Raw genomic sequence first — 13,749 nt, 5'->3', positions numbered from 1 at the left:
CACAATGCCAGCAGCACCCCTGCCACAGACAAACGCTGCTCCACCAATCGATACTGCCAGCAGCACTTCTGGAAGGTGCCCACGTGACATGCTCTCCTCCACGTCCGTGTGACAAAGCCCATGTTCTTCACACCACATACCATCATAGTCTGATGTCCATTTAAAATTCTTATCCTCAACTAAGGCTCAGTTGGTCAGAGCAGTGGTTCCCAAACGCCTACCTGGGGATGAACTTTTCACCAGTCTGTGGTGAACTTAGAGGAAAGACTGTCAGTTTTTCATAAAACTAAGTTTATTCAATTTTTACCACTATCCTGTGTTTTGAAATTATGCCCTTCCTATTATTTCGGACATGTATAGTTCTTTTATGAAATGGTGATGGTAGGGCATTTTTAAAGTTTGTTTTCAACGGCCTCACTTGAAAAAGCTTTTCCCTAGTCCGGGAAACCCCACAGCCTGAAAAGCGTAAGGTTAAGCCAGCGCTCGTAAGCCTCATCTGGAAATGCCCACACGGGTCAGCTAGTGCCATGGTTAACCGGCTTCCAGCACCAGCCTGCACCCAAATTAGCCAGTTATCTTGGAGAAGTCCTTCTCCTTTCAAGGGACTCGTAGTTCTCGGAAGAGAGTCTGAAATGTCTGAACACAGCCAGCCCCCAGCAATGGAAAGACAATTCAAAGTGTGCGTCCCACTGAGGGAAACCTGGGGAGTTGGCCACATGGCCACAGCCGGCAGGAGAGGTACCGGCCCTCGCAAGTGTTTAGTGAATTAGTCATTAATGTACGGTCGCTGGGACAGATAAGAAATCCAATACCGGGAATTCTGCTTCCAGAAATATGGATTCCAGAAAAGTGCACTCACTTTTCCCTATTCCCCCTGCTTAGCACAGCTAAAAACCCTGTACTAAAGCCCCTTCACGGATTATTTTATCGCATCCTCACAAAACCCTGTGAAATTGTATTATGATTATCCCCATTTTTCAACAGGAAACTGAGGCATTACCCGCCCGAGAAAAACTACCCTGACGCTCCAGCTCCCAGAGCGACAGAGTCTTGAAGATAAGACTCCCTCCTCTCTGAAGAGAAGCCTCGGCTTATTTAGTTTGAGTGAAGTCAGCATGATTTTACCCGGAGACCCAGTTCTGGCCCCAGGCAGCTTCCTCCCGAGAATGTCGCTGCGGCGACTGTTCAGGGCTCTCAGAGCTCACGCGGTTCGGTCCCCTCACCAAGATAGCAACCCTCCCTGCGGTGCCCGATTCGCTTAACGCATCTCAGGACACGGACGTCCTGACTCATCGGGCGGGCCCTGCACTGCTGTGCAGCTCCCGCGGGTGAGGCTGGGTCCCGTCCACGGGCCCTGGCCCGGTGCCCCTCAGGCGAGATGGCTTCTACACTCCTCACGTGCTCTGGGCACGCTGGCCGCCAACGCCCTGCTTAACCTCTGCTGCCCAGACTGATCACAGCCCTCCAGACGCGGCTCAGCTGGCGGGGGCGGGGGTGGGGTCGGGTCGGCAGGTCTGTGAACAGACTCACGTGACAGAAGGGAAGGAACCCCAAGAATATGTGTGGCCGTTAAAGACCGGTGTGGTGTCGCGGTGACGGTGAAGCAGACGAGGATGACGTCATTTACTGCAGTGCAGTTTGTGCCTTAGGGGACGGGTGGCAGATGACCTTAATGGAAATCCTGGTTCTACTACTGGTTAACCTTGGGCAGACTACTCACCTCTCTGAATCTCAAGGCTATGACCTCTCTCTCGGGGCCCTTGTGGGCATCAACTGAGATCAGGCCTGTGAAATGCCCTTAACACCAAAGAATTACGCAAACGGGAAGTTATTGATAATAATAACACCAAAAGATCTATCATAAGGCCAAGTCTCAGGGCGCAGAGGGACCGGAGTTAATCTAGCCCTCCCCGAGTGCTGTCCGCCATGGGGGCTGGAGAAGCAGAGCACGGCGGGCTCTAACTGATGTCCAGGCTCCTCTCACAGCGGGCTCGAGGCCCTCCGTGAGCCAGTGTCACCCCGCTGCTCAGGCACCGGGCCAGGGTGTAAACTCAGCTGTCACTCTACAGCTCCTATTCTTCCCACATGACACATCCCAGCACAGGTGTGACTTTCCATCCACGTTACCAAGGGCTTTCCCGCTTAAAGTCAACAGAGAACAGAGGGAAACGCTACCTTCTTCAGCTCAATGATCTCGTCATACATGTCCTCCTTCTCTCTGTAGACAGGGGTCCCAGGAACATAACCTGCAGGGAGACACACAACCCTCTGAAAAGACTCTCTGCAAAGCAGAAGGAATTCTTGGCCATACCTTAAGGGAAACCTGGAGGTTAATGAAATTATCCTTTTTTTTGTTTTACTTCTTTCCCCAGAAGTAAGGAAACCAAAACCGGTATTGATATAGAAAGAAGAAGCAAGAGAAAACTAAAAGATGTGAACACGGGGCTTAATTATAGTAAAAGGATTAACGGAGGGAGTCAAAAGGAGAAGTGATGTCTTTAGATTTTAAACAGCAAGCAGATAAAAAGACAAACAAAAACAAACGTGGTCATGTCATCACGCAGATGACAGCACCCAGTCCGATGTCTAACGGTAGGTACAGTGTACACTGGTCTCCGCTTCCGTGTGATCCCTAACGGGTCAGGACCCTGAAACACACCAGCCTGAAACAGCGCTGCCAGCTAGCAGTGCGGCAAGGTGACCATCCCTGGCACCAGGACAAGGTTCCTCTGTGCTTCCCACGGGGCCAGGGCCGACAAGAAAAGCACTAAAGCTGAGGGAGGAAGCACGTAGGTAAGACCAGACAGGAAGACAGAAACATGAAAACCAACCGATTCTTTTCGGTGAGATCTGGGGTTTTTATTATCCTTGCAGTTTTCATTTCTGAGATTGTTTATACAACAAATTTAAATACAACTCTAAGTTTAGGGAGATAGGCACCACTGAAGCCCGGGACGATGTCTCTGTCCACATCGGGAAAGCCGCTTTCTAGGAGGGCAGGATGGACTTTCAGGGGTCACTGTCCTCAGGACACTCCGACTGAGGGAGCCCCAGGTCTCACTTTGTCAGAGCACACCCACCAATCCCCACGCCCTCCCGCTCTGCTTTCCCTCAGTCGTGGCCGTGTCACCATCAACGTGCTCACCGTGGCTGGCAGAACGCCTGAGGTTTGACCTCTTCATTCTTTCAGCTTCGGTCAAATAGTCAGGGGTGCTGCTGGGGGGGTGGGGGTCGGTCCATGCATGCTCCAAGGTGAAGTCTGATTTCAGGGCTGGGGTCAGACTTCCTGGTTTCGACGTGCATGGATTTAATATGACAGGTACAAGCAGAGACAACGGAAGGCGCTGCCTCTAATAATCAGTCTTCAGGGTTGAAGAAAGCTTAGGGAGACCAGTGGTGTGTGAGAAACGTCCAGCCACCGGCCCGCAAAATAAACAAAGCCCTGATGTGTGGCGTTTGCCCACTCCCGTGGTGTGCGTATCCCCGGCACACCCAATCTCAAGCTGCCGGCGTGACGTGGGACAGCTCACACAGCTCCTCAAGCCAGCAGGAGCAGCTCCAACACACGACTGCCCGCGGCGCCCAGACAAGCCAGGACGCAGGCTGCAAACGTCAGGAACCACACCACATGCTGCGTGAAAGCCGGGAGGCGCGATGTCGTTGAGAAGATCAAAAACAGCGCGGCTCAAACGAGTCGTATTAAACGCTCTGTGCCGAGTCACCACCCGAGATTTCTAAGACACTCCTCTTGAGCAGGAAGGGTTTCTCCCGGGCAACCACATACCTTGCTTTGAGCTTCCCAGCCACAGCTTCTGGGGCGTGAAGGACATTCGGCTCCCGAGAGGCACGGTCCCCGCTGTCCTCAGAGATCTCCAGGAGGCCACTTTTCTCGGCTTAGACTGATAAGGCGACTCTAAAAAGCCAATGTGTGGTTTTAGAGGTGCAAAGTTATCGACGCCCGCTCAACACAGGTGCTTCAGAGAGACAAAAATGATAAAGCAAAATATTCACAAGGGCATGACAACCCCAGATGAACACATTCTGACAAAAATTAAAACTATAGTTATGATTTGTAGGTATACTTACATTTGTTTTTTACTTTTTATTATAGAGGAATCACGGGACATTTATTTTAAAATATGAATCTAAAATTCTACCAATATTACGGTACTTAATTTCCCATTCAATCTTTTCAGATGCACATGTATTTTTATATAGTTGCAGTCATAGTGAACACACAACTTTGTATCCTTTATACTTAACACTGTAAATATTTTTTCATGTTGTTGTCAATACACAGCGTGCAAGTAATAACATTTAGAACTTGATATGTAAAACGGCTAGAAGAAATGAGAAAAAAATTATATTTTTCCAGGGCATTTTTGATTTTGTCATCAAAACAATGGAAAGGTTTTAAAATTATATTTTAATCTGGAATCTTACCTCTAATTATGTGAAATATGGAGATTATGCAAACTTATGCAAAACCAAGCTATTCATAAAACATGCTTATATTTCTTAAATACCGAAGAAATTTATACCTGTAGAAGGTCCTGGGATTCTAAATCTAATACATTTAATTTTTTAAATTTCTAAGATTTTTCCATGGCTTCAGAATTTATGGAAAATTTCCCATTATCGTTTAGGGTGAAGGAGTAAAGACACATTGGACCCTGAGGCATTTCCACTCATCCAGGACCACCGTGCTCCACTTCCAGGATATTTGGAAGGCCTTCCAAACTTTAAATGTGCATTTAAGTGCTCATTTACAAAGGTAAATTAGTGACTGGAAAAAACCCACAAACGACATTTCCCTCCTAAATGTATGGGATTTATCGATAAATAGTAAGAATTCCCAAACATGTACGCCTATGGATAGAGCTGTGAAGGAAGAAGAAAAAAGGCAGCAGGCGGTGGAAACCTGTTGGCGTGGAAGGACCGGAAACTGGCCGCCCTCCTCGGAGTGCTGTGAGGCCCGAAAATCTGAGCGCGCTGGGAGCTGCAAACCCACGTGGCCCCGGACTGGGCAGTGAAGAGAACCACTTATGAAGTGAACAGGGCAGGCATGACTCCTGCTGTCACAGCCCGGAAATCAGACAGGCGCACACCTATTAAGGGAGTGTTAGGAGGGCAGGCTGGGGGTGCCCCAGGGAGGGGACACAGAGCGTCCTGTCGCCGTATCCATGCTGGATGAGCAAGGTGCCTGGGATAAGCACTGGTGTGGGGACAGGCGTCAGGTGTGGCCGGGGGAGAGCACGGCGGGGGGCGGGCAGGGGCAGAGCCACTGAGTGACGGCACACCTCTTTGGGGGGTTTTAATGCTTTGGGGGTTCTGGCCATCCTAAATTACGTGAAACACAATTCTGACATTTACAGAAATCGAGATAAAAGTAATTTGATTACTAGCATTTTCAACACTTGAAATGCTTGACTTCCAGCAAGAATAATGAGAGATGTCTCACATTTACCTTAGGTACTTTCTAGACAAGAAGGACTGAAACAAAATGGTCTGAAAAGAGAAGGTTTAAAACACAAACACCCATACTTTCACTTTATGTCAATTCTCAATTTTCTCCACGGAAGGAGAGCCAGGATCTCCAAAATCCAAATTGCTAGATGGTTTCTTTCTTTTATTTTTTTAAAATATTTTTCTACTTTCAAGTAAGACGTACTAGAGTATAATATGTCTTTATACTTTTTTTTTTAAAGGAATTCCTTTATTTTTATTTATTTATTTATTTTTAAAATTTATTTATTTTTGGCTGTGTCGGGTCTTCGTTTCTGTGCAAGGGCTTTCTCTAGTTGTGGCAAGCGGGGGCCACTCTTCATTGTGGTGTGCGGGCCTCTCACTATCGCGGCCTCTCTTGTTGCGGAGCACAAGCTCCAGATGCACAGGCTCAGTAGTTGTGGCTCACGGGCCTAGTTGCTCCGCGGCATGTGGGATCTTCCCAGACCAGGGCTCGAACCTGTGTCCCCTGCATTGGCAGGCAGATTCTCAACCACTGTGCCACCAGGGAAGCCCTAGATGGTTTCTTTCTAATGCTTGTATTTGTTTGTAATATAAAACATGCTTTCTTCTCTTTGCAGGAATTTATCTTTCTGATTATGTTGTTCCTGGGCTAATATGAAAGTTCACTTGTATTCTCTGAGTGTGTCATATATAAGACAGTATGTTTCAAATACTTATGTATATAAGAAATGTAAGCATACACATATTGTACATACACGCATAGATAATAAGTCAGGCAAGGCCACAGGCTTGTGGGCAGCAAAAGGAAGCCAATCTAGGATTTGGTTTGTCACAAAGGCCTCGGGAAACATAAAATTCAGCATAGCACCCAGATGAACAGCTTTGTGTCTCGAGGAATAAATCCTGCGTTTTCTTCACTTTGGCAGCGCTGGGAAGCGTATGGCGACTTGAGAAAGAGAACATGAAAGGCCGAGAAGCACGGTGAGTGTGGGAGGGAGGAGGGGGGCTCAATGGGACAGTGAGAGCTCCGGACCTCAGCCCTCGCTGGACCTCCTCCCACTGGGACGCCTGCGGGGGGCGGTGACCCCGGGAGTGAGCGCCTGAGGTCCCAACACGAAACGGAGCCAAGTGGCAGGAGGGTCGTGCCTCAGTGACCCTAAGGGTTCAGAGAAGAAAGCGCTCCTGATCTTCCCCGCAGGACACTGGGGAAGGAAGGCTTCCAACCACCATTTTCTGAGTTAAACTGTGGAAACTTGAGGGACGGGGGCCTGGTCATACTTACTCGGTGATGTAGGGGGAGGTTTGTGGAAACTTTTCCTTTTTGCTTTCTGAAAGAAAGAACAAACGATGGAAAGTAGGTTGAGCCTTCTCGAGCAGCCCAAACGGTCCCAACCAGGAAGCACCGGTGTGTTCAGAATGGGCGGGGGCGGTAGATTAACTGGCCAAAGCAGAGTGCAACCAAAGGAGGGAACCGGGCACAGGGAGGCGCCCCCAGACACAGAAGCAGCAGCCCAGCCTGCGTCCAGCGGAGACGGAGGTGTGCCGACTCAAATCCGCCCTGAAGGTGCCACCAGCTGTCCCCACGCCACCCTGGAGCACGGGGGCGTGACTGTCCGCAGGGGGGACTCAGAAAGATGAAACCTGAGAGTGAGGCAGAGGGGAAGGTGCAGCAGGAGTGGCCCGCCTGGAACCCGGGGGCCCCTTCCATGCCTTCTTCCCCGATCTGCTTCACACCGGACAGAGAATCCCACTGAAGTGCTCCGTGCAGGCTGACTTTCCCCCAGGAGATTGGTCCGGATCCCTCCTCCTCCCGGGAGCATCTTGGGCCCGTGCCCTCAGTGGCGTGGAGGGAACACTCTGAGCTCTGCGGAGGTCCTGCGTCTCAGACAACAGGCCCAGGTTGCTGCCCCTGGCGTCCCCAGAGCTGCGGTGGGACGTGCTGGGGCCGCCTTCCCCCAGGGCTACGTGCTGTGGTTAGGCCAGAGCTGTGGTTAGGCTAGAATTTATCTGCTGGGAGGCGAGCACCTGCCAAGGTCTCCTTTCTCACACCTCAGCCTCCGACTGCATCACGGAGCTCTGCTCCCGCGCCCCTCCCCCCCCGTTACGTGTCAGGATTGGGGGGCTGGGGGCGGGGGGAGTGCAGGCCAAACCCAGATGCAGGATAGGAACTTGTCATCAGCCTCAAAAGTACTCAGCTCACGACTAACTTCTGGGTACAAGTTTTAAAATTGTAATCTAAGTTATTCAAATCCAAATGAGGGCTTGGAGCTTTTCAAACTCGGAGCAGCATTTGGAATCTGTGATGGGGCGCTACACACAGCACTTGTGGGGAGGCCGCGTGTAAGTGTGTAAGTACCGTGGAAAGGGAAACCCGGGCAGCCAGGCCTCCCCTCCCCTGCACTCACCGTCTCTGAGTCAGAGTCGAAGGTTACTGCAGACAGGCTGTCATCCCCCTGGAGGAAGAGATGCAAACAGCGAAAGCTTCAGGCGCCAGCTTGGCTCCACAGTCACCCTGACAGAGCGGGAGCGGCTGGGCCAGGCCGTGCTGCGGCCGCAGAGCCCCCATCCAGCTCAGACCATCCGTCCACGACACTCACAGCAGGAGCGGCCAGTCTGTCCCGTCGCATCCGAAGGAACAGGTGGGGACACAGAACAAAACTCTGCTGGCAGGGCTGCTCCAGGCCTGTCAGTCTAGCAACACCATCTCCACAGAATTGACAAACGCTTCTGTTTTTTTTTTTTAACTTAATTGAAGTATAGTTGGTTTACAATACTGTGTTAGTTTCAGCTGTACAGCAGTGATTCAGTTACATATATACATATTTCAGATTCTTTTCATTATAGGCTATTACCAGATATTGAATATAGTTCCCTGAGCTACACAGTAAATCCTTGTTGTTTATCTATTTTATATACAGTAGCGTGTATCTGTTAATCCCATACTCCTGATTTATCCCTCCCCCAACGAACGGTTCTTGATAAAAGTACTTCATCTTCGTATCAAAGCACAAGGAACCTGTGACTGCATCCTGGTGAGAACCAATCAAAGTCATTCACGTATCCATCAGTACACGAGTTATTTGGGCGTATAGAGGTTCCTACCTTCTGATTCCAGTGATCTGCCCTGGCCCAGGGAGTAAAATAAAATCTGTACTAACACCAGCACTAGCATGTCAAGGAGAAAAGGGAACTTTCCCAAGAGAATGATGTGTCTGTGTTAACACACTTACTCAGGTTTAAACCCTACAAAGAGAGAAAGCAGAACAATTTCTAAAATCCCTTCACCATACTGTACAGTTGACCTAAACTGCTGATACTGAAGTTAGGACTGAATGCCCCTATTATGAACCAATAATGCCGTATCCGGGTGGCGGTGTAATTACGTTTCAGCGAGCTGTCTGGAGTGTAGCTGAGTCCATGTAGGGCTGTAGCGGGACTGGACTGCATTCTGGAAAGCCCGTGTATCGTCTACAAGGTTAACTATCGGTACATTAGCAACAATTCTGCTAGCCGCTTGAACTTTTACTAAAAACGTACAGCCGCACAATCACACGGACAGGGGGCAGCTGTAACAGGGGGCACCCTTCTGGTGCGTGCCTCTTAAACAAGGAGAGTCCAGCGTAAGCGTGCAGGGGGACTGGATTCGGGGGACGAGGGGAAGGTAGTGCGTTCCAAACAAACAGAATCTTTAAAAAATCAGCCACTGAATTAGTTTTTTGATGTCATTAAACAGGTGACATTTTAAGGTATAAATAGCAAACGATAGTTATAAAGTTTTCATTGAACCAAGTGTATGGAAATGATGTGCAACATTGAGGCAGGGAAGGCAGGGAACTGGTATACATACGATGTAGGAGATCAGGAAAGCCAGTCAAAAGCTCAGTCTTGGTCCCCTGGCATCACAAAGGACAGCCCGCCAAGCATGAAGATGAGTTGTTAACAACTGCATAGAAAAGTAGCAACACTTTCTTTTGTGAATACTTGTCACTATTCTTTGTTCTGAATAAAGTCTTGAAAACTTTTTAAGGACCTGCAGTTTCTACGAGGGAAGGAGGTTATGTGTGCGGTGAACAAAACGAAGTGGTCTCTGTCTTCATAGGTGGGCTCACCCACACCATCGCTTTCCCCCCCAGTCAGTCCCCCTCAAACTCTGCTACCCTCCATCCTGCCAGTCAGAAGGAACTAAAGAAGCAAAATATAAGTACCTGAAATCATAGAACAGCCCAAGATCCACCCCTTCAGTCAGCAGCATGAAAGAGACCATATACAGTATTAAAAAAAAAACAAAAGAGCACGTTGACGGCCGAGTCATTCTTCCGTCTCCAAGTATGATCTGAGCTGCCACGCACTCCTACATGAGATCGCGTTCATGCACCGTGAGTCAGGAATCCGCAGGGCGGTGATGCTGGTCATGTCCCTCACCCCTCTGCATCTCAGCTTCCTCGTCAACAAGGAGGACACGTTCTCCTACCAGGATTTTCAAACCATTAAATATATCCTAATTAAAACACTGGGGAAAAAAGACACAGTGTCCAGAAAGAGATGCAGGAACAAACGGGGATTTAGTATACGGTAAAAGCGGGGAAGGAATGCATTCATCCAGGAGGCACCTTCCAGAACGGTGGGGTGAGGAGCTTGGAAGGCCCTCTCCTCAACAAACAACCATTGAACAGAAGAAGCCACGAAACAATCAATCTTTTGCAGTTTCTGGAAACTGACCTAAAAGCACACAGCTATGGAGAAAAACTCATTCAAAAAAATCTGCTAAATCCAGGGAAGAACGTCGAGAGTCAGGGGCACCCCTCGGCTCCCCGGCTCCATCTGATAGAAAGGACTCCAGAGAGCTCTCCTCCAGGCGGGTGCAGTCAACACAACAGGGGTGGAGGTGGATCCCCTGCCCCCAGCTCCCAGAAGTAGGGTGTAAGCTCTACCCCAGAGGCGGCAGGCTAAGACTTCCCCTGTGCTGGTAGGGCAGAGGGTCCACGCAGGGAGGGGCAGGCCCAGAAGGAGTGTCACCGCGGGGAAACACTGCGCTGTCCCTGCTGTGCAGCGGCCCAGAGGTCCTCCCCAAAGGGAGAGGCAGGACGGCAGCTGTGCCGAGGGGACTGACTGTATTTGTACCAGAGAGTGGAGAATTCCACGCCTCCCTGATTCCATTGCCAAGTCGAAGACAACGTGGGGAGCGATCCCTAGGCCCCCAGCTCCACGGTCACGAAGCAGAGAGCTCACTGGCAGAGCAACCAGAAAGTGAAGAGCCCAGAGCGCCCTCCTGAGGTCGCAGTCAGCCCCGAGGCTCAGGGAGGCCGCCGGCAAGCACCGGAGTGCTGTCAGAGCAGGCTTGGGCCGACTCAGAAACAGTCCCCACGCTGCACCCACACCTACCAAAGGGCGCGAGCCCTGGTGGTGCTGGGGCTTCGGCCAGCTGCTGACCAAACCCTGGCTGAATGATAAACTACGCTGACCCGAGAGCAGACCCCAGGAAGCCAGGCTTCAAAGTACAATGACAGGACTTCCCTGGTGGCGCAGTGGTTGAGAGTCTGCCTGCTAATGCAGGGGACACGGGTTCGAGCCCTGGTCTGGGAAGATCCCACATGCCGCAGAGCGACTGGGCCCGTGAGCCACAACTACTGAGCCTGCGCGTCTGGAGCCTGTGCTCCGCAACGAGAGAGGCCGCGACAGTGAGAGGCCCGCGCACCGCGATGAAGAGTGGCCCCCGCTTGCCGCAATTAGAGAAAGCCCTCGCACAGAAACGAAGACCCAACACAGCCAAAAACAAATAAATAAATAAACAAATTTAAAAAAAAAGAAAACTTTAAAGTACAGTGACAGACATCCCCGGAAGTCCAGAGAACCACACGCATGTCCAAGGTTGCCCTCTCAGGAGAGATGGGAGAGGGAAAACCCACATGCACTAGTTCCCCGTTGCACGTGGGCAAAAATGTAACCCCTGAACTGTGACAGCAGCCTACACACACACACACACACACACACACACAGCACTCAATGGGTAAGGGCAAAAATCTGACCGGCCCAGGCAGTGAAACACAACCTCTGACCAACAGGTGGCTTCTGCTGACCCAAGGGTAACCCCTAGGTAGTTGGGCTAACAGATTTAAACAAGAAAAAATCTGAGACTGGAACAGAGGCCGCACGGTGCGGGGACATCGACTTCACACAGTTAGCTCAGCCAAGTCGCTCGGCAAATAAACGAACCACTGAGCAAACCACATCAACCCCTGGGGAGGAGTTGCTGTAATATATTATCTAAATGTCTAGTTTTCAACAAAAATCTATGAGACATACAGAGAAACAGGAAAGTGTGACCAATATACAGGGGGAAAGAGCAGGCAATAGAAACTACTTTTGAAGGGCCCAGATGATGGACCTGGCGGACAAAGGCTTCTAGAGCAGGGAGAGCCGTAGAGCAGGGAACAGAGAATCTTACAAGTAGTAAACGCCCTGTAAATGCTCTTATTATCTTGCTCTAGAAACTGTGAGCCCTTTTAGAAGTGTTGGCCCTTAAGTCACCAGGGACCATGCCCAGGCTCCACTTCACCCCTGTGGCTCTGCCCTGGCCAGCGGGGCCTGCTCACGGCCACGGCACAGTGGGCTCCCTGGCACCGCGGTAAGTGCTCTGTGAAGTTCACGAGCAAGCCCAGCGGTGGCTGTGTTCGGGGGATTGGACAGACTGCACAGTGCCTGTTCACAAGAGGTTCTTGCCTGCTTGAGAACAGACGTAAGCTCAGCAGAGAAATCGCCAGTTAGCCTGGGCCAAGGGCGGCGAGTCTCCTAAATGCCCAAAGAGCCCTGCCCCAGCCTCTTCCACAGACTGGGTTCCTGGAGACCAAGGCACTGGGGCTCAGCTTGTCTTTGTGTCCTCAGAGGCCGGCATGTATAAGGGGCTTAACAAACGCTTCTATGTGCAAGAACGTTTACAGCAGCATTGTTTCTAACAGCACAGACGTGAAAACAAGAGAGTAAAAGCGGGCTTCCCAAGAGAGTAAAAGCGGGCTTCCCTAGTGGTGCAGTGGTTAAGAATCTGCCTGTCAATGCACAGGACACGGGTTCAAGCCCTGGTCCAGGAAGATCCCACATGCCACGGAGCAACTAAGCCCATGCGCCAAAACTACGAAGCCTGTGCTCTAGAGCCTGAGCTCGGCAACAAGAGAAGCCACCAGAATGAGAAGCCCTCGCACTGCAAGGAAGAGTAGCCCCGGTTTGCCGCAATTAGAGAAAGCCCGCGCGCAGCAATGAAGACCCAATGCAGCCAATAAATGTAAATAAAATAAATAAATTTTTTAAAAAAAAGAGTAAAAGCAAGGAAATGGAGAGTTAAAATAGGGGTATCCTATTAGGTTAGCGTTTTTATTTTTATTTTTTAAAAATATTATCTTTCCATTTTTGCATGAGGAATAATTGTCGAGATTATTTATTTATTTATTTATTTAGGCCACGCCACACGGCAGGCGAGATCGTAGTTCCCCCACCAGGGATCAAATCCATGCCCCCTGCAGTGGAAGCACGGAGTCTTAACCACTGGACCGCCAGGGAATTCCCACGTTAGAGTTTTTAAAAAAAAATTTTTTTTAATTGAAGTATAGTTGATTTACAGCATTGTGTTAGTTTCAGGTGTAAAGTGATTCAGTTATATTAGACATATATTTTTTCAAATTCTTTTCCATTATAGGTTATTACAAGATATTGAATATAGTTCCCTGTGCAATACGGTAAATCCTTGCTGTTTACATTCCATATATAAGTGAGATGATACAGTATTTGTCTTTGATGTATTTTTTTTTTTTTTAAATTGAAGTAGAGTTGATTTACAATGTTGTGTTAGTTTCAGGTGTACGGCGAAGTGATTTAGTTATATGTATATATATATAAAGTTAGAATTTTAAAAATCATGTTTTTGAAAATGTGTGGATACGGGAAGATGCTAGGAATAAATGAAATGGCAAAGGTTACAAAATAATATAAATATGATCTCAAGTTTTAAAAAGCATATAAAAAAAAAAGATGCATTAAAAATGGTCAGAAGGAAATACACCAAACATTAACTGTGGTTTTCTGTGGGCAGTTAGATTATGGGTAATTGATTTTCTCTCCTGGGCATGAATAACGTTTATAATCACAATATGAGAAGTTGAAGGAGCAGTAACTGAGGCCACTGTAGACGGGCAGGCCTTCCAGATGAGGCAGGACTTGGTGCCTTGAGGGACAAGTAGGACACTTCAGCAGCTCCAGTGGCAGCAGCACTGAGCCCCTGCTTGGGGTGAG

The 13,749-nt window shown here is 49.3% G+C and overlaps 1 protein-coding gene across 3 annotated transcripts in view; it reads right to left on the bottom strand.

Moving 5' to 3' along the window:
• IQCE (IQ motif containing E) overlaps window positions 1-13,749 on the bottom strand; it is a 38,733-nt gene that overhangs the window by 23,876 nt on the left and 1,108 nt on the right. For all 3 annotated transcript variants that reach the window (XM_068565362.1, XM_068565363.1, XM_068565364.1), the window contains exons 2-5: window positions 7,875-7,922; window positions 6,752-6,797; window positions 3,785-3,913; window positions 2,176-2,246 (exon numbers count right to left, since the gene is read on the bottom strand). In XM_068565362.1, the coding sequence (XP_068421463.1) occupies window positions 2,176-2,246; window positions 3,785-3,913; window positions 6,752-6,797; window positions 7,875-7,922 (294 nt within the window). The remainder of the gene's footprint in view (window positions 1-2,175; window positions 2,247-3,784; window positions 3,914-6,751; window positions 6,798-7,874; window positions 7,923-13,749) is intronic.

The sequence above is a fragment of the Eschrichtius robustus genome, chromosome 16 (genome assembly GCF_028021215.1).
Source record: "Eschrichtius robustus isolate mEscRob2 chromosome 16, mEscRob2.pri, whole genome shotgun sequence".
In the NCBI taxonomy this organism is placed as follows: domain Eukaryota; kingdom Metazoa; phylum Chordata; class Mammalia; order Artiodactyla; family Eschrichtiidae; genus Eschrichtius; species Eschrichtius robustus.
Note: the sequence above shows the minus strand (reverse complement) of the source record. Positions and strands in the feature narration are given on the sequence as shown.